This window comes from Pseudopodoces humilis, chromosome 3, assembly GCF_049639895.1.
Source record: "Pseudopodoces humilis isolate 2021_Gansu_Grassland_sample_001 chromosome 3, ASM4963989v1, whole genome shotgun sequence".
Lineage (NCBI taxonomy): Eukaryota > Metazoa > Chordata > Aves > Passeriformes > Paridae > Pseudopodoces > Pseudopodoces humilis.
Window position 1 is genome coordinate 64,783,590 of NC_142202.1, and position 24,992 is coordinate 64,808,581.

The following is a 24,992-nucleotide window of genomic DNA, read 5'->3' on the forward strand; positions in this document are numbered from 1 at the left end:
TGCAAACTAAAATGATATTTCATTTGTGCTGTGAAAACGGCATTTGACGTGCTTTTTGTTAACAGTTTAGGAAATGCAGTATGAAGTTTGGGCCTCTGACCATCTGCTCTCTCAAATCCTTCAGTATCCTGTTAGGTTGTCATTGTATCTTCTGGCAATGATTCTTGAGTGTTTGCCTTTTCAGTAACAAACCTAATTGTTTGTGTGTTTCATTTCTTCCTTTTGTCTTTTACAGCGTCATTCAGGAACTATCCTTACTTTTTCCAAGTCTTTATTTCTATCTTGTTGCCCATTTTTCAGCCTTTCCATTGAGGAAAATATTTTCATGCCTCTTAATTGAATCCTTCCTTTTTCTTCTGTATCCTCTGCTGCCAGGAGGTGTTTGGAACAGACCACTAGTACCCTTCATGGCTGTTTTTGTCTCATAATGGCTTTATGGTTTTGCATTCATTTTCTTGTACAACTGAGCATCTGGTTCCTTTTGACTGTCATGAAAACATGATCACAGGCATTCTCCAGAGGCCTATGACAGTTCTTCCCAAATTCATGTGGAGCTGATGAACTATTAACCATCCTATGATTTGCTATATTACTATATCTGCTTATTGCTGAGGAAGATTTGGAAAAATAAGAAAAATACTGTGTAAAGCACTAGTATGCTGTATGTAGCACTGGAAGAGATACTACCTATAAGGGTTAAATTAATTTTAGAACACAAAAGCAGATTTGTTTAAATTTTAAGTTTGTTCTTAAGCAGCATCCTTCCACAAAAGGATCCATGGTCTATACTTTTCAGTATAAAGACCTTATTTCCAAGGTGCCATCATTACTCCAGCCTGATGGAAGGAAATATGGATACCAATAAGTACATTGCACCTGCTGGATATGGGGAAAGTGTCTTATTACTATTTTTGCAGATGTGTTTACATGAACTGGAAAGTTAATTTACCAATCCAGCCACTGTTTTGTGTCATGTATATACTGTGGTAGTGGAATTAAGCAAAAGTTGTAAGGTCTGATTGTCTTGTATTTGGGGAGCTTGACCAGCACAGATTGTGTCAGGATCCACAGGGAACCTAATCAAATAAGTATTTCAAGAGGAAAAAAATGCCACACAAAGAATAGTAATGTTTAGGCAGCTTTATTTCAAATACCGTGATAAAACTGCTGAAGGAAAATAGTTGATACACATTTCCTGTTTTGGTGGTTATTTCATTGTTTGCACAGCTAGATGTGATGATTAATTTACAGCAAGAAATTTTCACCTCAGAAAAGTTGCTGCTATGCAACCCATGTTTCCTGGAGATAGTTTGAGGGCTGCAGAAATAAATATTTCTTAAAATAATTTTTTTTTCTGAAGTCAAATGCAGCCCTAGAAAAACTGTTTTATCAATTCTGACCAAGATAAGTAGATGTAAACATGAGATGGGGAGAAATAATGAATTTGTAGATGACACTGGATCTTAATCACGTTTTTCCAGGTCTGACTATCTTAACTGTTCTTCTTGGATCTTTCTGCACTAATGCCATAAGCAGATAGCTCTTACTTCCTGTCAGAAATGAGCTGGCAGTGTTTTGCATAGCTGACATTTATTTTTTTCAATATAGAAGATACCTTGAAATATTTCTGAAGGCTGGGAAAAGACTTCAACAATTCATGATTTTCATCTGGAATATTTTAAACAGCCACAATCTTGGGCTGAAATTTGAGTTGTGTCCTTGTTGATTGGGAAAAGCAAATCAATCTACTTGCCCTATAAAATGTGCATACATTTCTGCAATCCATACTGAACTTGGTGGGACTGCAGGATAACTTGGTTGGGAGGTCTGAGAAGGTCCTTGATCCAAGGTCAGACAGGGCTGCTTAGGTGTGGGTCTCCCTCCACAGTGCTGGAATCCACTGGAGCAGGGCTGGCACAGCCACTGCGGGCAGCTCACACCTCTGCTTCCCTGGCTCCTTGTCCTTATGCACCATCTGAACCCTGCTAAATTTCATGAAGTTTTTGTCAGCCTGTTCACCAGCCTGTTTTGACCTCTGTCAACAGCCGCCCTGGCTCCCAGATAGGATTTCCGTCCCCCACCCCAAAGTGGTTGCTTACAAGCTTGGTCAGATTGCACTGCATCCTATTCTTCAGGTGCCACCTGCTTTTGACCCACATGTAACTGGTTTTCAGCTGCTGGGAAACAGTTCCATCCTTTTGCCCTAATTCCAGGATATTAGGCTGAAGAGACTTCTCTGGCAGTAGCGGTGATGATGCAGACTTAGCCCTTGATCCATGTAGCAACTGCGTATCTGGTTAATCTATGTAAATACTCTCCAGCGAACCGGCTCTGACTTCGGACCGTGCCACAATAATGAGCTTTAGCAGTGAAGTACTTCAGCTTCTCTGGGTGCTAGAGAGAGGAGAGGGAAGGGCAAAGGAAAAGTTGGCCTTTTGTCAAAGCTGATAGTCTGAGCATGGGTGAAGTATTTATTGTCAGTACCCAGCATTTTTGAAAACTCAAAGTGCACTGCACTTCATGGATTCAGGGGCAGCATCAAGCTCTAGTAAGTTTCTCATTAGCTGGGAAACTCTAGTAGCTTTTGTAGCTTGTTTGTGTTTTCACTTACTGTTATTAACCATTTAACTTAAGTTGATAATGGCCCCAAACCAACTAATAATGCCAGGCTCACAGTTTCATTTTTTTTCTTAAAAAAACCCCCTACAATTAAAAAAACATTTAAAAATACTTGCTTCAATCAAATGTAAGTAAATAAAAGAAAATGCAGTTAAAGAAAAATTGCTCTTAGAAAATACATCTGAAATTTTGCCTTTCAGTGCCAGTTTGGTATTTCTCTCACCACTAAAACTTCTTACCATCAAGGATACCATCTTGTCGCTTCCAATTCCCTGGTGGGGAAGCAGGATTGTGGGATGAATGTAGACTACTATTGCAAGGGAGAGAAACTTCAGGAAGGTTGTTGTTGCTTTTTTTAGTTGTTGTTCCTGTTTTAAAAGACATGCTGGATAGACCTGGATATATTGATGATTTCCATTGAACAAGGGTTTTTTGTTACTGACTTTAGCAGCAGACCAAAACTCAGAAATGTGTAAGGAGAGACGGAGGTTCAAAATGCTTGAAGGTATCTTCATTTTTTGTGTATGTTAATCATGCTCTGAAACAGCAACTTGAATCACCTTGATGTTAATCACTTCCTGTGGCTGTGCTGTATTGCATAACACTGCTTATTATTGTACTGCTTATTTTTTTATTTGTGTTGCCCCTGCTGAGATTTGGAACTTCACTAGCAGTGTGGCTATGGATTGCATGAACTTAAGAGGCTGCTACTAATTCTGCAATTTTTTATACAAGTCTTCAATGCTTTTATGTTTTAAGTAAAAATGTTTGAACTTTCTTTCTGGTTATTGTCAGTAATGAACAATGACCTGAGTTCTTCCACATTACCTTATGATGTCATTTGCTTCTCTATTAACGGGTGTTTCATTAACATAAAACATCTGTGTGATCTGGTTCTTTAAAAAAATAGCTAACAGTTACTCTCCTTAGACAAAAAAACTAGAACGATAGAGCATCACCACGGAGCTTTAAGAAAAAAATAAATATCCGAACTGCTGAAATAATAGGTTGTCTGTAGAAACATCATCTATCTCTTGTGCTAGTGATAAGGAAGTACTTTTTCCCTGTATCTGTTAAAGAGCCCATCTGATTTTTTATGTTAAGTATTAAAGAAGACAGCCTTGGAGAAATGCAGTGGTTTTGAGTGACAGGCTGTAGGCTTCATTTTTTTTCTGAAATGCACATCTTGGTAACAGTTGCTAAGTTGTAAGGTAGAGGCTGTATGGCTTGTTCTTTAGACTGCACCTTTGTTTGGAGCTGGATGGAAGATTTCCACCTTGTTTATGTATACAGACATAAATGGCAAGTGGCATAGGTTGAAAAGGAACATTTTCAGTTATTAATTTAAATTTTTCTAAATTTCATAATACTGCATCTCAGTACTATATTTTCTTTTATTTTTCCACTTAGTCCTGTAGTTAGTGGGAAGGCATTGTTGGTTCACCCACTAGTAACTGAGAGCTGGAGGAAGAAGGAGTTCAACAATATCCTAATTGATGCTTTCAAGGCAGTTATTTTTGGAAAAACTATTTAAATGCCTACAGAACATACTCAAATCATAGCTTACCTGGGAGGGGAAATAAAAAATAATAATAATAAAAAAAAGATTATTCAAACCCCTCTGTTTGATAAGGAAATAGAATTTTCTTGCATATCTATTTAGTTTTCTATACTTTTGGTGGAAGACAGCGAGAGTTGAGTGATTAAATCTAAAACTGAGCTAAAACTGATCTCCTCTGGCTGGTTCAAGGTAGGATGAATGCTGCTATATTATACGGGCAAGATTTTTGAACAGACTTTTTTCTATTTCCCTGAAATAGCTGATTTAATTTGGCTGAAATTAGACTTTTGGTTACAGAAGGTGCAAGGACAGTGCTCTTCGTGGGAAGGGCTGCACATTTTTCTTGCCTTCTTAGTTTTTGATCAGTTAAGGAAAGAGTCTCAGGATATTTCTATGCTGCACCAAATAGTTTGTTTTTCTCGTAGCTGTACTGGTCAGATGGCCAGGTAAGAGGCAGGCTGTAAATATTGGCTAATATACTGACTGAATTATATGAATATACGAAGTATGCAGGAAAACTCTTCCTTCCTGAAGGTATTCCTGCTGGTTTCTCTGACTTATCACTCTTCTTCTGAAATGAACAATTCAGTAGTTAATGCACTATAGCCCAGCTCTCAGAAACTAATAGAAAAACATTCTGGTATCTCCAGTTTTTCAGTAAATGAATAATTTTAGCAGTACATTAACAGTAGTTAACAAAGAGAGATATTTCAGTTATATTCAAGTAACAGAGAGGTATGCCTGACAAATGAGTAAAACATGGCTTGTTATCATGGTCTAGTTTCATATGTCATACAATCATTTTCAAATAACTTTTTTTTTTTTAATGCAGACATCAAAGCATAAGGGTGGCTGTTCTTATTAGTTATTTCTTATATGAAATAGTCTCTTTTTTCGTGTGTCCTTGTGCATTAAATAAAATACACAGTAATAGAATAAGTGCAGAAAAATACCTTACCTGAAAATTTCCTGTTCTCTTTAGTTACCTTTTAATTAGAATTCTTGTTACAGAATTAATAGGATAATTGATTCCTTTTAAAATGAGTAACAGAATGAAGCACTGTGTGGAGTCTGTCCCTGGTTAATAAATGATGCCCAGAACGGCACATGATGAATATTAGTTGGATAGTTTAATACAGTCCTAAGGAGGCTTACAAGCTACTGTGAGGAATAGAAAATATAAGAATAGAAGCTTATCTGTAACTTAACACATGAGGGAATAATACTTAGCATTTTTGTCAGGCTTTCCATTTGAGGAGTTTGAAGTCCTTTGCAATAAAAATGATGAATTAATTCTCAGAATAGGCCTTAAGATTTTTATTTTCTCTTTCTTCTTTTTTTTTTCTATGCAAATGCTAGATTTTTTTTTTTAAATTTGTCTTTGTGGGCAAGAAATAAATTATTTGTAAGATACTTAAATGCTGAGGAGTAGTAGGACTTTACTAGCATATCCCTTTAATGCAGATCATTAAATACAGAACCATATAAAGTATTCCATGGTATGATATGCATGTTTAATATTAATGGAAAATCCTGTAAATCACTTTGGCTACCTTAGTTCTATTGTCATGATAAGAGGTATGGGTATTTCTCCTACTTTGTGTCTGGCGGTGCCCTACGCTGGGGCAGCACTGCTGGATGAACCTGTGCTTTGTTTGGAGTCCTTCATTCCTATCACAATGCACAAGGAAGCTGTGAGCACCTAAATGTTCCCCAAACCCTTGTCTGCTGCTTAGTGGAAAAGAGCGATTTGGAATCCTTGGTACTGGCCCATTAAATCATACTAAAGTCTCCTTTGTGGCTTTTCTTGGCTGGGTGGAGGTCCCATCAGGAAGCACTCACAGGAGCTCCTCCAGTCTGCCAGGGCTTCAGAGCCTGGTTATCATCCACCTACTAAATTAGAAATGGTGACACTTTGGCAGTGACTATTAAACAAGCATTGACACTGTGTGGTTGGCTTTTAACTCAGGATGATGCTGTTAGGAAATGAGGTTATAAACACCAAAAATCTGTCAAGCTCCTGATTTGCAATAATCTCCCTGCTGACAGATAAGAAGTGATTATTTATATGCAGGTTCATAGTGACAGGATTTATTTTACATGTCTTGAAGGAAAAAAACAGATTTCTGTTGCCAGTAGAGAAAGGGAGTCTGTCATTTGAATCTTCTGTCAGATTCAAGAGAAAAAAATAAACTGTATCAACTGAGATGAACCTTTATATATCTGAGATTATTTCTTCAGCTTGTTTCTGGAATAAGAAATAGTAAGAGAAAATAAAGATCTTAAAATAAAATTCAGACAACTATAATTGCTAATTTTTAGTCTAAAAATAAACTTGAAGCACAATTCTACCTACAGAAAACAATGATCTGAACATAAACCAGTTTTAACTAGTTATCTAGTGAATCTTGGTGTTCACTTAAAAAGCTAACTTTTAGTTTTCATTTTATGAAAAGTTGCTTATAATGAATTCTGTCAGCAGTCCAGCATAACAGTAGACAGAGTAACTGAAAGAGCCTAAAGCAGACATGTATCACTGTTAGTCAGATCTGCATGTCTGCTTAGATAAGGTTATGAACTAATCAGCAAAGTAACTATAGTAGAACACTTTACATCTTTACCTAGAATTTCCATTATAGAGCAAGTCTGAACACACTGTGAATACTGATAAAAATTACTTTTAAAAAAAGAAAGTTAAGGTAGTTATTGTAATCATTTCCAGATGGAAAAGATATTGGAATGTATTAGGATTGCTTGCAGAACTGCAAGAAAAGATTGAAATAAAAGGTTTAAAGCACTACCAAAGCAATAATAGTGAATATTGACAAAGGTAACAAAGATCATGCTCATAAACAAGGGAAATTGTAAAATGAATTTGCAATGTAGTTGTGCTTACTAATCCTACAAAAAGTGTTATGTATTGAGATAAAAGAAAAGTCACTTATTACTTCATGTTTTCAAGATCCATATTATTCAAGAAAAGCTCCATAAACTTGGTTAATAACATGTATTTCTTTAAAGTTCAGTGTTACACTAAATACCATAGTATTGAAGATGATGAAACACAAATATAATACTTTTGATAACTAAAGTAAAAAAGGCTGTGTGTTTCCAAGAATTACTCACTGTGGTACTCAGTAGATTCAGTAAGAGCATATTAAACAAAGCTTTCATATATACAGCAGAGCTTTTTAAAAATGATAGTGAATCAGCTGAAGGTGGATCATACAGTTTTTCACAGAGAAATCATAATTGGTGGCAATAATTTCAAAGGTAGTATTGCATTTGCTAATAAAAATTTTTTGTAATGATTTTTTCAGCTGTGCTGCAATTTGGTTGATACTGAGTGGGTGTGGAAACAGTTGAGAACAGGGTTTTCACTGAGCTTTGGACAAGATGACTTAGAGAGAATCCCTTCCAACCTCAACCCTTCTGTGATTCTGATTCACTGAGTCTTAGCTTGTTGGTTAACAGTGGTGGGAGCAGAAAGTAAGAATATAAGGCTTTCTAAAACTTGAGTTTTTGCTAATGTTGATGTAATATTTCATCAGAGCAATGAAACCAGCTGGGGGTTGCGTTGTGGTCACAAACTTCCTGCACTGATGAGAGACACTGAGGTGGGTTCACCAGGGCCAGCAGCCAAGCACCCACGCAGCTGTTGGCCCAGGTGGGCTGCAGGAGAGAACAGGAAGAATGAAATCCAAAGAGGAGGTGGGTCAAGATGAAGCCCATTTATTAGGTGAAAGAAGGAGGGGACAGGGACAAATAATGCAAAGGCAATCACTCATATCCTCCCACAATCAGACTGATGCCCAGTCGCTGAACACCAGCCACCTTGGAAAGCTGCTCTTTCTTCCTCTGCCCCAGCTTTTGTTGCTGAGAATGTTGTTAACACGGTAGGAAATAACCCTTTGATCAGCTGGAGTCAGCTCTCCCAGCTGTCCCCCCCTCAACCTTATAGCCACCTCCTCCATTCTCCCTCTCAGAGGGAGTGGAAAAGGGGCAGGAGTTGAAAAAAGAGAAAGCCTTACTGTTTTATAAGTGCTGTTCAGCAACAGCCAAAACATTGTGTTATCAGCGTTATTTCAGGCACCAATTCAAAACACCATATGGGCTGCAGTGATGGATGCTAACTCCAGCCCAGCCAGACCCAGAACAGTCCTCAGCTATGCAAGTTGATTTGTGCAGGAGGAAAATTCAAGTAGAATGTCTGTTGAGGTTTCTTACTAATTCTAGGGACTTCCTAACCCTTCCTCATACTGTGGAAAAATGGTGTTTTAGTTACAGCAACAAGGAGAGAAGATGTAGGGAGACTAGTCTGACTGAACATGTAGTTCTGGTGAGGAGTTTAAAAGGTGAGAATAACTTAAATGTGTAGAAAGATCAGTGTAAACTGAGAAAGAAAAGATTATTTAAGCTAAGCGTGGGAGTTAATAGAAAAATAGATAAACTGTTACATTTTCTTCAGAGGTTTGTTGCAGGGGGAAGTTTGACTTGGGAGGGAGTTGTTTGGGATTTTTTTGTCTCTTCATATCTTGAACCTTCAGGACCTTGGTCTTCTGCCTTCTTTCTCTGTCTTGGCAAAATTTAAATGGCTCTGTTGAAGGTCAGAATGGTACTATTTCATGCAACTAATTCTTCTTCTACTTTAATATCCCAGTTTAAAAGGTGCTTTAATTCTTTCTCTGACATTCTCTTTGGCATCTCCCCCACTTATATGTAACTGCTAAAAATAAACCTTATAAAGTTATTATTTTCACTGCACCTGGTACTGCAATAGTTTTCATCTAAACACCACTATTACTGTGCCAGTTCAGCATCGCTGTTGTTTTCTGTCAACGTTTGAATAGAACTGTGTTTTGCAGATTTCAAGTGACTTAAATTTGCTTTGAAAGATGGCAGCAACTAAAATACCAACAAATGAATGCATTATCATCATCTTTTAGTTGGCCAATACCTTGGCTGTAGGAAAGGGTTCTGGTTCTGTTTCTCTTTTCACAGAACAAGGATCTGTGAGCCCCTTGTAGAGTTTGAGGTTCAATGAACCTTTCTGGGCTCCCCGGTTCAAGAAAGACAAGGAGTTACTGGAGAGTGTCTGGCAAAGGGCTAAGACGATGATGTGGGGACTTGAGCATCTTTCTGTTATGAGGCAAGGCTAAGGGCTTGTTGAACCTGAAGAGGACAAATGAAATAGGATTTTATCAATGCATACAAATATCTTAAGGTCAGGATGGGGTCAGGCTTTTCAGTGACACCCAGCAACGAGTGGCAATTGGCACAAACTGAAACACAGGAAGTTCCATCTAAATGTGAGGAAAAAACTTCTCTACTGCAAGAAAGTCAAAGCACTGGACCAAGCTGCTGGTTGTGGATTCTCCTTCTCCAGAGATACTCAAAACTTGCCGGAACAAAATCCTGTGCAGCCTGCTGTGGGTGAACCTGCTTTAGCACTGGGACTGGAAGTGGTTGATCTCCAGATCATCTCTCCTTTCCAATCCGGACCATTCTGTGATTTTTTTTTTTTATTTTTTTTTAATATGTAGTAAAACTGGAAAGATTGAGGGATGCTTCTATGCAAATGTAACTCTGCCTATTAACATCCATGTATGGAAGACATAGGAAATTATTTAAAACAATTTCATTAGCTATACTGGAGAGGAGTTTGAGAGTACCAGGAATCATCTAGTCAAAAGCTGTTGAAGTATCCTTCGTTGGGAATTTCTCCTTTTAACAGCATCAGTAATGTTGTGTTGGTATATCAGATGTTCTCAGTAACTGTGATCTTTAGAAATCTCAAGTGATCAACAGCACTTGTACAAGTAGTCAGAGAAGTGATCAAAAGACTCTTCATGAATTACCAAAAAAAAAAAAAAATCAGTAGATAATGATTTGGTGCTATCCCATGCAAACAAAAAGGTGAAGGTAGGTAGCAAAGACAGATGGATTTCTCAAAAAAAAAAACTGTTAAAATTAATTCCCAAAGTACCAGTACTAGTACCAGTTTTGCCTAAGCAAAGAATCCCCTGGGTGAGCTGGGTCTATTAAAATTGCTCCTCAATATTTTAGAACCTTTTCATTCTGACATAGAAAGTGAAGTTATTTACAGATAGGAAATTAATGTAGTGGGAAACTTAATATGATTTTGTAATTTCCACAGCAGGGAAAGAATGTAGAGTATTTCTGATCCGTTGAATCCTAGAAATTGAGACTTCTTGATAGGTTAAATGAGCAGTCACTTGTGTTGCAAGGCAGTGTTGATTAAGGTAGGGTCCTTTGGCTGCCCTATCTGCGGGCTCTTTGCCCAGTAACACAAAGTGCTAATAACTTTTTTCTAAGGAGCCATTCACTTTTGTGTCTGTTTGGAATGCCTCATTTCTTTTGAAACACTAGAGGGCTCACTGACTGCTTTTGTAGCTGCCTTTTACTTTCAATGTATGTCCATAAATCCCCAAATGTCTAAGCAAGGATGTCCTAAAGGTGCGTTTTCTTAGGAGCAAATATACTTACTTACCTCAGTGGTTTTGTCTAAATCTAGGCTTTCTGGAAGAGCTCTAAAGTACTCTTTAATTAGCCAAAAGGGATGAATTTGAGCTCTCACTCAGTAAATTCTGGTAGGGTTTTTCCTCCTGGAATATTTCCTTAAGTTTAGGTAGAGCAGTTCTTTTTGGTTTATTGTTTATTTATTTGTTTGTTTGTTTGGGGGTTTTGTTGGGGTTTCTTTTGTCTGCTTGGTAAACAGCAACATGGGGTTGAAATCCACCCATTGTAATTTCCTAGGAAGCAATTAGATAATTAGATAAATGTACCTGAGTAGCTAGCAGAATGGGAGGAAAGTTTTGTAAAAAAACCCAACAACCCATCTGATGTTCACTGGCACACAATAATAGATATTATTAGAAGGTAGTGTCTACTGTCTGGCTTATCTTCCTGTCTTACTAGCTCAGGGCAATACAATGGCAATAGTGTAATCAGAGTGGTTTCTGCTACCAAAGCACAAATACATTTATGACACAATGATTGAAGTGTCAATCCATGGGGAAAAACTAATGGCAAGTGTCATGGGGTGACTTTACCTTTAAGGTGGTTTTGAGAGCTAAGGAAGTTGAAGTTGCTGGGGACTGATGAGAGTCTTTTCTCCTGACCAATTATCGGTCATTACTGGGAATTGACAGCAATTTTAACCATTGAAAAGTGGGATCAACTTGTGAACCCTACCTTAAGATGTAAAGCCAGAGCACTCTTGTGGCTCTTTGTTTCTTGGCTGTGAAAAGTAACAGAGCTCCAGCTGGCCTCCTGTTCCCTGCCCAGGCCATGCGGCCCGGGCAGGGGCTGGGCTGGGCCCAGCGGCTCCCGGCCGGGAGATGGGGCCTGCGGGGCTTGCCCCGGGCTCTGGCTGGGCCGGGCCGGTTCCTGGCTCGGCTGCAGTTTTTGCTGTGACGGAATTCACCAGAGACTGCCGAGTGAAGAAAGAAAGGAGCTCTGAACCTGCGGCGGGCTAAGGCGGCGACTACACTTTCCAGAGCAGCCATGAGGAATCTTCTATCGCAGACAACTCCAGCTCCTGCACCGGCAGAGGTCACAGAACCATCTACAAAAGCCTGAGCAAGATTTTAACCCTTTCATTACCCAGATGGGACTTGCAGATTAATCTTTTTTTTATCCAGAGAAAGAAAAAGAGAATAATCAACATGAAAAGAGACTTTATAAACTACCAGTGACAGGAAAGAAAAGAAGCTTCAGAAAAGGTAGAGAATAAGGAGACTCTTTATAAGCTGAAATATCTTTCTGTTAAAGCTATGGAGATGAACAATAAAGTCCTGAAAGAACTCCTTTAATTCATGATAGAGTATGTAGGGAGGAATGGAGTGTTCAAAGTGTGGACTTTGAGTAAAAAGTAGAGTAATTATAATACAGTGAAGTGCTGGAAAATTTGAAGCCTTAGGGGGCAATGAGAAAACTGTTTTCTAGTGGAGCTCACAGAAACAGATAAAGACTTTTGCCTTTGAATAGCTCATCCTTAAAGTGACATCCCTAAACTCATGGCCCATACACACCTCAGAGTGATGTGAAATGGGAGGAGTGAATTCTGATGATAAGAGTTCTGAGCAGCTAGCATCAGAAAAATAGAAAGCTATAACAGAAATAGTTTCTTGTAGAAAACTCCGTAGATTAGCAGAAGAAAACTTCTGTTTCTCTACAAAGGCTGATGAAAAGACTGTAGCAGGAATTAGAACTGTTTTAACCACCTAAGTTCCAAAGTTTTTGTCTCTGTTGTCATGTGAACAAGAGAATGGTGGGTAGTAAAGGATAAAAAGGGTTTTCTGGAAGTTTATTCTGGTGTTCTTATTATTGTAGTTTGTTAATAAACTTTCTTTATTCCTTTTAAGTTTTAAGCCTGTTTTGCTCTTGTTCTAATCCATATCTCACAGCAAGAAATAAGTAATCTTTTTTAGTTACTGGTTTAAAACCACGACAGCAAGTTTTTCATCATCTTATAGCATTGCACACTTTGTGGCTGTTGTGCCTGGACTGAACCAGTCTGGAGCTGCTCCTGCCTTTCTCTGACTCTGATACTCGTGACAATCTGACTTGGGGAATCAGACAAGACAAAAATGATCCTCAAAACAGCAATGCCACCTGCAAAAGTTTCTCTTTCCTGAACTGATTTGGTTTGGGAATAGATGACCACTGTATTTCTCATGCAAGAGAAGGAGCACAGATGTGCTAGGAGAAAAAGGAAGGACAATGGTGGGAGTGGCTTGAGCAATTATAATGTTGTTATAATACTACATATTTAGGCCCTTTGATTCAGGCCACCTAATTCCAAGTTTAGTTTATTTAAAAAAAAAAAAAAGAAGCCCTTTTGTGTGGTGTGTCCTGATTAAGATTAAGCAAAGGAAAAGATTCTGATGTGATTGCATCAGAAAATAAGCTTTGAGAAAGCATAGGATTTAGCCTCCCAAAATCTCTGAGAATTTGTACGTTAATATCTAAAGCTGAGCTTGCAGATCTTGGATATGATGGCAGGGCAGAATAAGTCTTTCTTGTATAGCAGACAAAATTACCAGAAAATTTCAACTGATAAATTATAAAACCTGCTGTGGAGAAGTGATTGGTTTCTTGATTGGTTTCATGTAGTCTTGATCCTTGTAGCCAGGGATTGGGAAAGCCCCATAGTCATAAAGTCTGCCAGTTGGCTGCCTATTAGGAGTTCTGCTTTGAGACAAAAAGCTCTGTCCTGGGAGAGCTCCTAAGCCATTCTGCAATGAAGTCAAGCAATGGACACAGCTCCTGCCATCCGGCGTATCACTGCCATCCGTGGCCTGAGACCATTTCCACAGAGTCTCTGACTTGCTGCCTTTCAGTTGAGATCTTACACCAGGCTAATCTTTTGGTTGAAAATGCTCACATATTAGCTGCTGTTGCCAATTTTTATATTTGTAAAGCTGGACCGGTAGTGTAGATTAACATCCATGAATTTTCCTGCAGGATAGATGTACATTTTTTCTCCCACTAATACTGGAGAAATGTTTATTCTCACAGGTATAGCAGTATTCTAGAAAATCTGTTGTCATTTATTATGGTATGGCTTAATGGAGATTTTTAATTGACATAATTTCTCTGTGGTTTGAGCAAAGGAAAGAGGAAGGGAGAAAGTGCAGGATTACTATTATCAGCATGTCCCAAGGCTGCTGCTTTTAAATTTAGGGTTGTAACTGTTATTTAACAGAATTATCCTTGACACATGGCCTAAAGAAGAGGTCTGATAGCAAGGACAGAGCAGTGTTGTCATCTGACAGCCTGAAGCAGTATCTTTGAAAAGGTCTGTAATTGTCACTTTTTGTCTAGAAGATGACCTCTGGCATTCCCAACCCTACTCTGTCTTGTGGAAGAGGGGAGGAGGGACAGCAAGGAGGCAACATCTTTCTTTCTGTTACATAAAGTCATGCTGCTTGTGGTGGCCTTTAAAGAAGACTCTTCCTGAGCAGGTGTTAAAAGTGGTGGTTGCTAAGGGGAGGTGTTGGATCTGCTGGAGTGGCGGTGGTTTGTCACAGAGCTGTATGCATTCTTCTCACCCCACATTTGGGGGGGGGCAGGTGAGCTCCTGGACATGCACCTGGACCACGCTGAAAAAGGACAGTTCAGACCAGATAGGCCTGGTGATGGTGGTGGAGTGTGAGCTGTTCTTGAGTCAACCCAATCCCCTGACTTCTGGTGTGGATACCCCCTGCTCTTACTACAGCACTGCTGTGCTGGGCTCTGCAAGGCTGTGTCCCAAAGCAGTATTTATCTGTGGTGCACCTCTTCTCGTGCAAAATATGACTTGGTAGTGATAAGTTTAGTTGTAAATGTTTTGTCTCTTTGTGCAGAATGACATGTGAAAGTAGCCACAGATGCATTTATAGTCATAAAAGATTGTATTTTAAAAATCTCAAAACATTTTCTAGCTGTTCTGCCTGCCCACTTTGCCATCCTTCTACTGTTACTAGCTGTGCTGAGTTTGAACCAGCAAGCAGGTCTCTGCCTGAATCTGTAAACTACTGTAAACTTTATTTTACCTTAAAAAATCTAAAGGTTCTAGGGGAAAAACCTTCCTTTAAAATATTACTTCTCGCAGTTTTTGAGGTATATGCTAAAGGGAAATAAAATCTCAATTGAATTGATATAGGACACAATGAATTCCCTTCCTAAAAATTAGTTATCTTTGAGTGTGTCTTGACCATAAGCTTGCAGGTAACAGAAGTGGAGAGGACAGTCATGTAATTCTTATAGTAGCCATCCCACTGCTACCTGGAAAACAGTGCCACTGTTATTCTTTATTGAATATTTCATAGATCTAATGCTTTGGTTAAGAACTGAATTAAATGTTTTTAATATTGGGAATATTCTCAAGTGGATGTTTGCTGTGGCTTCTTGCTAAATCAACATTATAATCCCGCTTTCGTTTCCCTACAGATGATGAAGCATGCCTGGGATAATTATAAGCGTTACGCATGGGGATTAAATGAACTGAAACCCATATCTAAGCAAGGACATTCAAGCAATTTATTTGGTGAGTATAGTGTATTTTTGTGCTTAGTGACGTTAGCACAAAACAGGAAATCAGCTGAAAAGCTTATAAGTGATAAACATGTTTTCTTTTGCTCCCTGTCATGCAGTATGATGTTTCTTGCTTCTGTTATGTATAAAAAGTAGCAGTAAATGAAGGTGCTTTCTGTGACTTTTATAGATTAGTGTCTGAATGAGGATAAATGGAGCATGGCATTGCTGCATGATAAAAATACAGTTTTGCTGCAATAAATACTGTCCTGTCTTAAACATTTACTATGGAAATCATTGATGCCACATTCAATAAGCAGGGAACTAAGGGGGAAGGGGTGGAGAGGAGGAGAAATCCTATACAAGGAAAAAACAGTACTCTCTACAGTCACAAAGGCAGCTGCAGCTTTGTGCAGTTCTTAGGAATTTATTTCCATTTCTTATAAAAATTTGTTGGTTTGTATCAGACTCCCTTATCAGGCTTTCTTTTTCATTAATGCAACTGTTGTTTGCACCTGTAAATATTGTACAGGAGATGTTAAATAAAGCCCAAGTTGTTATCAGTGTAGAACAAATACGGGACTGAAAAGTTCTAGTAGGAGAGGCACACAGTAAAAATCCAGTGTAATGAGTCAAAACTTCCTCAGTGTCCAAGTGGGACTTGTGGCTGGATAAATAGCAGCTGAAGAGAAAGAGCATTCTGAGAAAGCATAAGAAAACAGTCCTATGAACTGTCATTATCTTCAGTTTTGCAGAAGAATGAAAATTTAAACTGTTTGACACCAATTTTTCTATTCAAATAGCTTGTTTTCCAAACAGAAAGCTGAAAAATTACTAATTTCTATAGCCGAGACAAAATCAATACATTATTTTGATTTTAACAGGAACTTACTTTGTTGAATGTTTGCAAAAGATAGCTTGAAGTGGAAACATTTCCTAAAACAGCCTAAATAGAACACTTATCAAATCCCCAACTATATTTGGAGGTTGCTTAGAGACAGCAGTTGTGATTACAAAAATAAGTTGGAAAATACAACGTTCTACAATCTACATTGATCTTGCTACCCCCAAGGTAACATAAAAAATGTTAATAAGTAATTATTATCTAGTTAGTTATTGGACTTCTTTTTTGAGTTCTTGAAACAGAGTAGTCTGAGTTGACTTCAAGGTTGAGTCATCATATTTCTGTTTCCTTCTCTTCTCTGAAAATGAAAATTATTTCTTGTGTTCAGGAGAATGATAGTTGAGTGGTTTAAAATATTTGAGTAACTATTTAATGGAATTCTATTTACTTGCAGTACAACAAAATGGCATGAAATTTCTTGAAAATTAAAATGCTTAATGTAGTTTCATTTGAAAACAGAGATGGAATAAAAATTTCTAAGGTTTGAATTAATAATAATATTGCATGGGTTTTCATAAAAAGCTGTAGATGTATTGACTTGTGAAATTCTTAAGCAGGAGTTCTGTGGATGTTGCATAAATTTAAGTCACTTCAGGCACAATTCTCTGTGAAACAGGACAAGTGTTGAATTGAAAAATAAAACTACATTTAAAGGAGTAAGAGCCAGACTCAGTCTAAATGCAGATCAGTTTCTCATCATGGTCATCTGGTATAAGTTCTTATTGCTGAGGAGTTTTCCTTAGAAACATCTTCAATCTTATTGATCTTGATGCAAATCAAAATAAACATTAGGTCTCTTTCTGCTGAATTGCTTTACAGAATATCAAAGACCTGCCAGCAGGTCTGCCTCATAAGTTACCCTTGCCCAAATCCATAATTGCCTTTTCTTTGTTATAACAAAACCTTGCTTCTGTAAGTGTCCTAAGATGATTAGATCTGATCTGTACCTTCATGTTTGAATTCAACAAATGCCACCTTTTTCATAAAAGTGTGTTGGATTTCTCTCCTTCATGAAAGGACGGACAAGTTTCCTTATCTTCCTTGCTTCTTATTTTTAAAAAAAAATTATAAAAATTACAAGTAGTTGACTAATTTAAGGTAATTCTGAATTGTATTAGTAATAGGTTACCTTCAGATCTGTGTCCTGTGAATTTCTTCCCAACCTTCAGAAACCAAGACCTTCAGTTCACTGATAACTATCTCCAATTTGCCAAAACCATCTTTTCTTCTTGCTGCCAGGTCTCAATTGTTTTAGAAATACAGGTATCAGATTGTCTTAGTATCGGTAAAACACAGCTTATTTCATTAGGCACTGTTTGATTTTAAGCACTTCTCCTCCTTTGAATTAACTGCTGCATTTACATTGCTTTGAATAAACTGGGAGTGGGTGTTATGGGATAAAGACTTTTGGTATCTCACTGTGAGGAACAGCAGAGTCCAGTGCTGTGTGGTGCTTTATGTTGCATAAGTTATAGTACAGCTCTCCTGACACAGAAGGAGAGAGTTGTTTTCAAATGATACTGCTTCTAAGCTTATTTTTGAAAGTATAAATGCATGGCTCCTTTCTATCTCCATTTTGCAGGTAGATTATAATGACTGTTGTGTTTTGAAGGCAAGTCATAACTGTCATGCTGTGTTTCTCAGAAGGACAAAAATAAGATGGCTTTTGAGAGATGTAATTACACATGAATGTGGCTTAGGAAATATCATCATGAAATACAGACACTGTACCTAGGCTAGGAGAGGAGGAAAATGGCCAGTGGGATGTTGATAGGAGAAAGGGTAGGGACAACTGGTGGTTCTAATTTTGGGGGAAGGGAAAGAACCCTGCTTTAGCACCTTTTACAAATTAGTAGTAGTAGAGCTATCCTCTAGGATATCCTCTGGGATATCCTCTAGATCCTGTAGCTGAGGACTTCTTGCTGAACTTGGAAATTACTTATTTTTGTCCTAATCTCAGGCCATGAATACAAATTGTGAAGTCAAGGAACTGCTTTGATCTTGCTGGCATTCTGCAAGCAGTGTGTGTGAAGGGGTGTATGTGATAAGTTGAGAAAGTCTTTAGACAGGCAGCCTGTAGATATATTCATGAGCAGAATGAGCAGAAGTTGCTTTCTCTCACATGTGCACACCAAGAATAATATATTTTTAGAGAAACACGAAACATGTGTGAACTGAAATGTTTCTCCTTGAAGCCGGTGCCACATACGTGCCTCAATGGCAATGTCTTTTCAGTACATCCGTGCTTTTATTTCCTTTGTATTTGCCATGTTAGGTTTTACCATATTGTAGCAACTATTTGAAAAGACAGAAATATTTTGATTGGTTTAATTTCATGAAGTGTACAACTGTTTCTAGATGAGTCAAATAAATTGGAATACTCAGCATCTGTCTACACCATATCTGTCCATTAGCAAAACAGGGCATATCTCCTGGCATGACTTCTTCCATGAGTACTAAATCTTGTCTGACTGTTCCTAATAGAAAGTAGGCCCTGAGTAAGTGCTGTTAGTTTTTAATACTTTAACCTTTATGCTTCAGGTTACTGTTAACAATGTTAGATGAAGCAGAGATTTATTAATCTACTTTCCTATTGTGAAAGCGGCAAAATTACAATTTTGCCTTTTTTTTCATAGCACTTCAACACCAGCCCCTCAAACTAGGAGCTATTCCTCTCTAAGCCTTCTGAACTAATTTTAAAACTAATGAGTGTTGCTGCACTAGCAGAGAACTCTTTCTAGAAGTGTTTTCTGCACATAAGTGACTGCAACTAAAGGGCTTTTTTTAATTATCTGAAGCTGTGTTTCATGTGCAGTATTGTCAGTTTGATATTGTGACTTGTGGGCATAATATAATTAATCTCTGCAAGTGAAAAACACCTTTTCTGGAGGCAAAAAGGTAGGCATTTAATGAATACTCACACTGTAAACCCCAAAGTACTATAATTTAGCAAGATTCTGCTCCTCCTACTTTGAACAGTTTTTTTGTTGTTTCTTTTATGGAGTGTTGAGGTGCATGAATATTTTTAAAGTCTGCCAAAATTTATATCCAAAACAGTCTTGACAGTGTATAGCAATGTATCTTTTCAAACTCTAAGTTTATTAATATAGCCTAGGCAATTAATTGTGCATGTGTTTAAACAACATATTAATTTAAATTGAAAGGACTCAAAATCTTCCCCCGCACCGTAGTCTTGTTTATCTTCACTGTTCCTGCTGTATTCCTTGAAATTTTGTGCTTTGGTATGTGGTTTTCATTTTAGAAGTAAGCCTGACATCTATCTCAACTGAATTAACTTGCGTAAAGAATAAGATTAGCAGATATATGGATGAATTGGTCAACACAGCATTTTTGAGAGGAGGTTATGTTGCACAACAAAGACAAATGTAGTGTCTTTTTAGATTTCCAATAAACATTTTTCAGGCTTATTACTGACCTCTCACTCTCAAATTACTCATCCCAACGCTGAAAAATCAAATGACCACAGTGAAATTTGGCAGCTCAAATACGTTCCTTGGGGTAGCTTTGACAATGGCAAACTGCAAACAGTTTTGCAAACCCAGAAGGATTTCCCAACAGGCGATAATTGCACTTAGAAATAGAAAATGTTCCTAATTTAAGTTGGCACTTAGTGAAATGGGAGATATAATTCTGAGTTAATACACACAACAGGCAGACTTCATAGTAAGTAGTAAAGCTTGACAACTTTCCAGAACAATACCTGGAGGTCCTAAAAAGCGGCATAGATGAAATGAACAAGGATTTATTGTTCCTTGTGGGGAGTGATATCCTTTGTAAGGAAGGGGTGGAGATAGCAAATTACTAGGCAGCGTGTTCAAACAAAGGAAGGTGGTTCATAACAAAACATGTAGCTGAGCTGCATGGTGCCAGAAGTGTGGTGGATGCCAAAGACTTCCACAGGAAGCACAGAGATAAGCAATGAAGGAAAAATTATTTGAGCTTTATAGAGTTCAAAGACACCAGAGTTGTCTTTGAACTAAAATGCACAGATGTATAAAATACTGGAGATTTAGAAGAGCATTCTAGAAATATTACTCTATTGTTTCATGTTACACATACAAAAAGCTAGGTTTATTAAAAATTGAATGAATTTTCTTTCTCCACTCTTAACCAGGTGCTAATAGTCACTGAAATTAGAAGTGTTAATATTGCTGAGGGTTTGCCAGTACTTGAGTCGAGAGTTTCGTGTTTTGGCATAGCACACTTTAATAATTAATCACTTTTGACACTTTAAATTGCTAATGATATTGGATAGGAACCTTTTCAGTGAACTTTAAATAAAGGAAAACACTGTTCTAAAATATGAGTCAGCTTTTGAAGCAATGCTACAAAAAACCTACAGCTCAAATCACAATGTTACTTTAGTCAAAACTATATGTATTCTCAAATGCCAAGCTTGGTGTGCAGGGGATGGGAGGAAATTGTAAACTCTCAAATGCACCGACAAGCACTGATTCTGAAGGATTCTATTCCGGACTCTTCTGGCCATATCTAAAAGCCTGGGCTAGACAAGTGAGAACTTATTTTGGCACATGCTACAAAGGTTTTGGCCATAAGCCAGTTGTGATTCTTAAACCATATGGCTATATAAGCTCAGTCACAGAGCTGTGCTAATAAGGTTGTCATTCACATCCAGAGCAGTTCTCCCTGCAGTGCCATCCTGGAAACTCATACAAAGCTATTCATCCTCTGACCACTCTTCTTATTCTTCTTTTGCAGCCCAGTCCTGAGATGCCACTCCATTCTCTGATGTAATCCCTTCTTTTTTTTATTTGCGTGCACGTACACTGGCACTGTTAGATATTAAAAAGCATGCAGTTTAAATGGGCTGACTGTGCATTACCCAGAGGAAATACATTGTACATGTGCTTTACATTGTACAATTCTGAAATGCTGGGTAATAAGCCATTGTGGTTAATAGTCCACAAGTCTTGTTAGCAGTATGTTCTTTTTTTGTGTTCTTCCAGATCATTGCTCAAGATTTTAAGAGTTATACTGGAAAGTAAGTTCTGTAGATGTTTCTTGATGGTCTACCGGAAATTTCATGTTGACTGATTTCATTTGCATTCTTTTCAGTTAAAAATAGTAGGCTATTATATGTGTTCTCTATTAATCTCTTGGAGTAAATGATGCTGTTAGTAAAGAGAAGAGATAAAAGTAAAGGGTTAAAAACAGAAGTAAAATGGAGCATATATGAGCACTTGGTCTGGAGGTTTTGGTAGAGATTAATAATTCTTCATTTTGGTAGGCATCTGGTTATCTCTTTTATCATCAAAATCACTCCCTTTGAGCTTAAGTTTTATGAGTTTCAAGTTCATTTTCTCTACTTTGAGTGTGTGTGTGTGTATATATATATTTTTTTTTTTTTAATTATCTGCACAATATATTTGTATTTACCTGAGGTCTATGAATTTTATCTGGGTATTGTTTGTGGTATCTTCCTCCTGCCTAGGGCAACTAGGAAACTCTACCATGGTGACTGCAACTTTGCTGGTACTCTATAACACAGTGCTCACTCCTAGTAGGTGTATAGGAAAACAGTCCTCTTGTCCAAATACTCTGTTTCATGAGTGTGTACTGTAATTGCCTAGCAATAATCTTTGCTTCTTGTAGACCATGACTGCTGTGTAATTCCTTGGGAATGTTGTGTAGGAATGAACAACAGTGATAACTGTAATTAATAATTTATGTGCTGTGCTTTGAGAAGCATAGCTTATATACGCTTGTGAGATATTTGGTCTTATCCAAATAAGAAACATTCATTTAATTTCTTTGCACTCCTTCCCTCACCTGCACCACTGGTTTGTCTGACTGGTTATTAATGAACTGTTCAGCATCACGATTTCCATACTACTCTCAAGTTCAAGTTATCCCGTTGGCTGACTTAGCATAAACTGCAGTTGTTCACAAGTCATAATTCTGGCCTCTAAACTGACTTTCTCTGTTCTTTTGTCTTTTATCAAGAACTTGGAAGTACAGCTGTTTGACAAACTTGACTAATTGTCACATTAATTGTTCTATTCCATTTCCTGGAGCCTTCAGAATAATAGCAGAAGTTATTTCAAATAAAGAAAGATCTACTTGAGATTCTAGCATTTTTTTTTTCTGTCTGTGCTCTAAGCGGGTCACATAGGCCAGATTCAGGAAAAACAAATCTTTAGTTGGTGACTCCAAGGGTGATTTCTCAGTAAATTTTCTCCTTATTTTCTCCTCTTTTTCTTCTGACTTAGTAGTGGGTTGCAGCTCAAGTACTAATCCTTAAAATTGAAAGCTCAACTCTTTAGTGGTGGTGTTAGTTGTATTACAAGAGGATTATCACAAAGAGTGTCTTTGCATGGTGAGCCTATCACAATCCACTGAAGCAAATCAGGTTATAGATGGTTCTCCAGTAAGTAGAACTCAGCTGTAAAGGTTCACTAGGAACTGCTTTTGTTGTATGGAGTTACCAGACATCTCCAGAGCTTTTGCAGTAGCATTCTTGAGCAAATGTCCTTCAGCAGTTTTCCACTCACACTTTCTCATAAGCTCAAGAAAAATACAAGTTGCTTAGCCAAGTTTAAAGGAATACTTTTCCTTTCATATTAGAGAAGGGCAGCCAAGTTCCAAATAAGCTCTTGGAGGATATTATGTTGTTCTTACCAAAGTCTGCTGCAGTTTTATTGGTGGAATATCTGGGGGAAAATATAGAGATTACTTCCTTCAGGGTAGGAAAGAGGCATTACAAAAATGAGTGGTATAACCAGCTGCTAAAATAGAGAAATTATCTGATTCTGTTAAATGGACCAAATAACTGTTGTAGTGACCTCAAATATTATTTTGTTTAAGATGGTGGAAATGGAAAATTATTTTCTACCTGGAAGCTTAATTTAAGAAAGTGATGTTAATCCTGCTATATAGAGCTCTCCAATCACCTCTCTGTTTCATGTGGAAGCAGAAAACTCATGATGGCAGTGAACACAAGAATTGACTGATACAGTAGCTTGCTTTATAAATATGAAAAACTGAATTCTGATATTTGATAAGTTTACTTTTTCATCAGGTATTTCAGAGACAAGATTATAATCAAGTTCCTTAATTAGTTGTAACTACTATCTTGTTATTCTCCTGGTACAATCAATTCCAGAATGAGTAGTCAGCTATTCACCTGACTCATTAGCCCTGCTGTGGGAGACAGGGATTGGACCTAATGACTTTCTCTGTTGATTGCAACCTAAATTATTTTGTAATTATAAATGTTTACTTCTCTATCAGAGTCTTCTCTAAAATATAACAATTGTTTTCCATTCATTATGAAAACTGTGGGAGCCAAGTAAGGAAATATAAATTCTAGTAGAGTGGTCAAAAATGAATTTTTGACCTTATCCCATAAATAGGAATTGAAACTTCTCCTAGACAAAAATGGTGTTTTGAAAAGATCAAGGTAAATTTGAAGTAAGCACTGGAAAGTACTTTGAGTGACTGTGTTTACTTGAACCCCACCATCCACATTAACCTTTCAGTACAGCATGATGAACATTTAATCCATTCCAAAGCCAACATACTGATGATATTTCATCTGGCAGTGTTAGGTCAAGGCTAACTCTCACCCACCTCTGCAACAGAGGTAGAACGGTGCTGCATTTGCAGACCTCCAGTGCCTTGCTCTGAAAACCAGTGCCTTGCAGCACCTCCTGAGCTGACAAACCCATGTGTGCAAGTTTGCCTTTGCCTCACCCAGTGCTATCTTGTGCAGGTTACAGGGTGGTGCACTATACCAGAAAAATTGTTGTCCACAGACTGTACTTCCTAAAAGGATTTCCTAACTGAAATGGGATCAGTACTCACCAGCTTCTCAGAGCTTTATGTATGTTCTTGAGTACAAAAATAAAAAAGCAACTGATTATTTTAATTCCAAACTGGAAGAAACAGGAATTTCTCAATTACCTAGATTTACTGTGTTTTATGTCATTTTACGGTGAACTGTTCTATCAGTGGTTTAAAATGCAAAATTATGGCTGAAAATACTGTGCATTAGAACAGCTCTTCAAAAGTTCATTAGGGGAAAAAATACTTAAATATTATGATGTTGTGTTGTGGCATGGGAATCAAAGTAAGGGCTGTGAATTACTAGTTACCACTTGAATGCTTATGCACCCAGTTTTTAATTGGATTAATTGAAATTGGATTTTGAAATTAGAATTAATTTAAATTAATTAAATCTAACTGGAATATCTTCTGTTGGAAAGTAAATCAGTGGCTCTTCATGTATTTCAGGTAACATACAAGGAGCAACAATCGTGGATGCCCTTGATACACTGTACATCATGGAAATGAAAGAGGAGTTCAAGGAAGCCAAGGAGTGGGTTGAAAAAAACTTGGATTTCAATGTGGTAAGGAGCGTTGCTGATTAATATTTAATGCTCTGTTTAGTCTCCAGGGGCCAACTGAGGACTGGGTTATAGTATTACAAGCATGATGCAAGGCTAAAGAATTTAGATCATTGATAGCTAAAACAAGGCAGGAAGCTGGAAGATAGGAAATGTACTGCTCTGCTTATATGCTCTTTTTCAGTCAGAGAGATTTAAGTAGAAGGAAGGCGAGAAGGAGCTGTACTGAAGGAAGGAAAAAGGAAATAAAGTATTTGCCATTGTAAAGTAAAAAAACAGCCTTTTCAGCTTCTCTGGGTAGAACTGGTAACCTTCAGGCATTAATTTTTTCATTATGTAAACCTTTTACATTTTCCATTTATGAAATCTTCCACAGATTTTACTTGTCTATAGAGAAAGGTATGTACCATACATATGACTTAGGTTCCTTTGTCTACTCCAGTAAAGTTGAATATCATGAATTAGGCTGAACCATTGGCAC

The 24,992-nt window shown here is 37.6% G+C and overlaps 1 protein-coding gene across 1 annotated transcript in view; it reads left to right on the top strand.

The window, feature by feature from the left end:
* MAN1A1 (mannosidase alpha class 1A member 1) overlaps positions 1-24,992 on the top strand; it is a 142,762-nt gene that overhangs the window by 22,985 nt on the left and 94,785 nt on the right. Inside the window, exons 2-3 of the mRNA XM_005518316.3 lie at positions 15,137-15,233; positions 24,399-24,514. Coding sequence (XP_005518373.2) covers positions 15,137-15,233; positions 24,399-24,514 — 213 coding nt within the window. The remainder of the gene's footprint in view (positions 1-15,136; positions 15,234-24,398; positions 24,515-24,992) is intronic.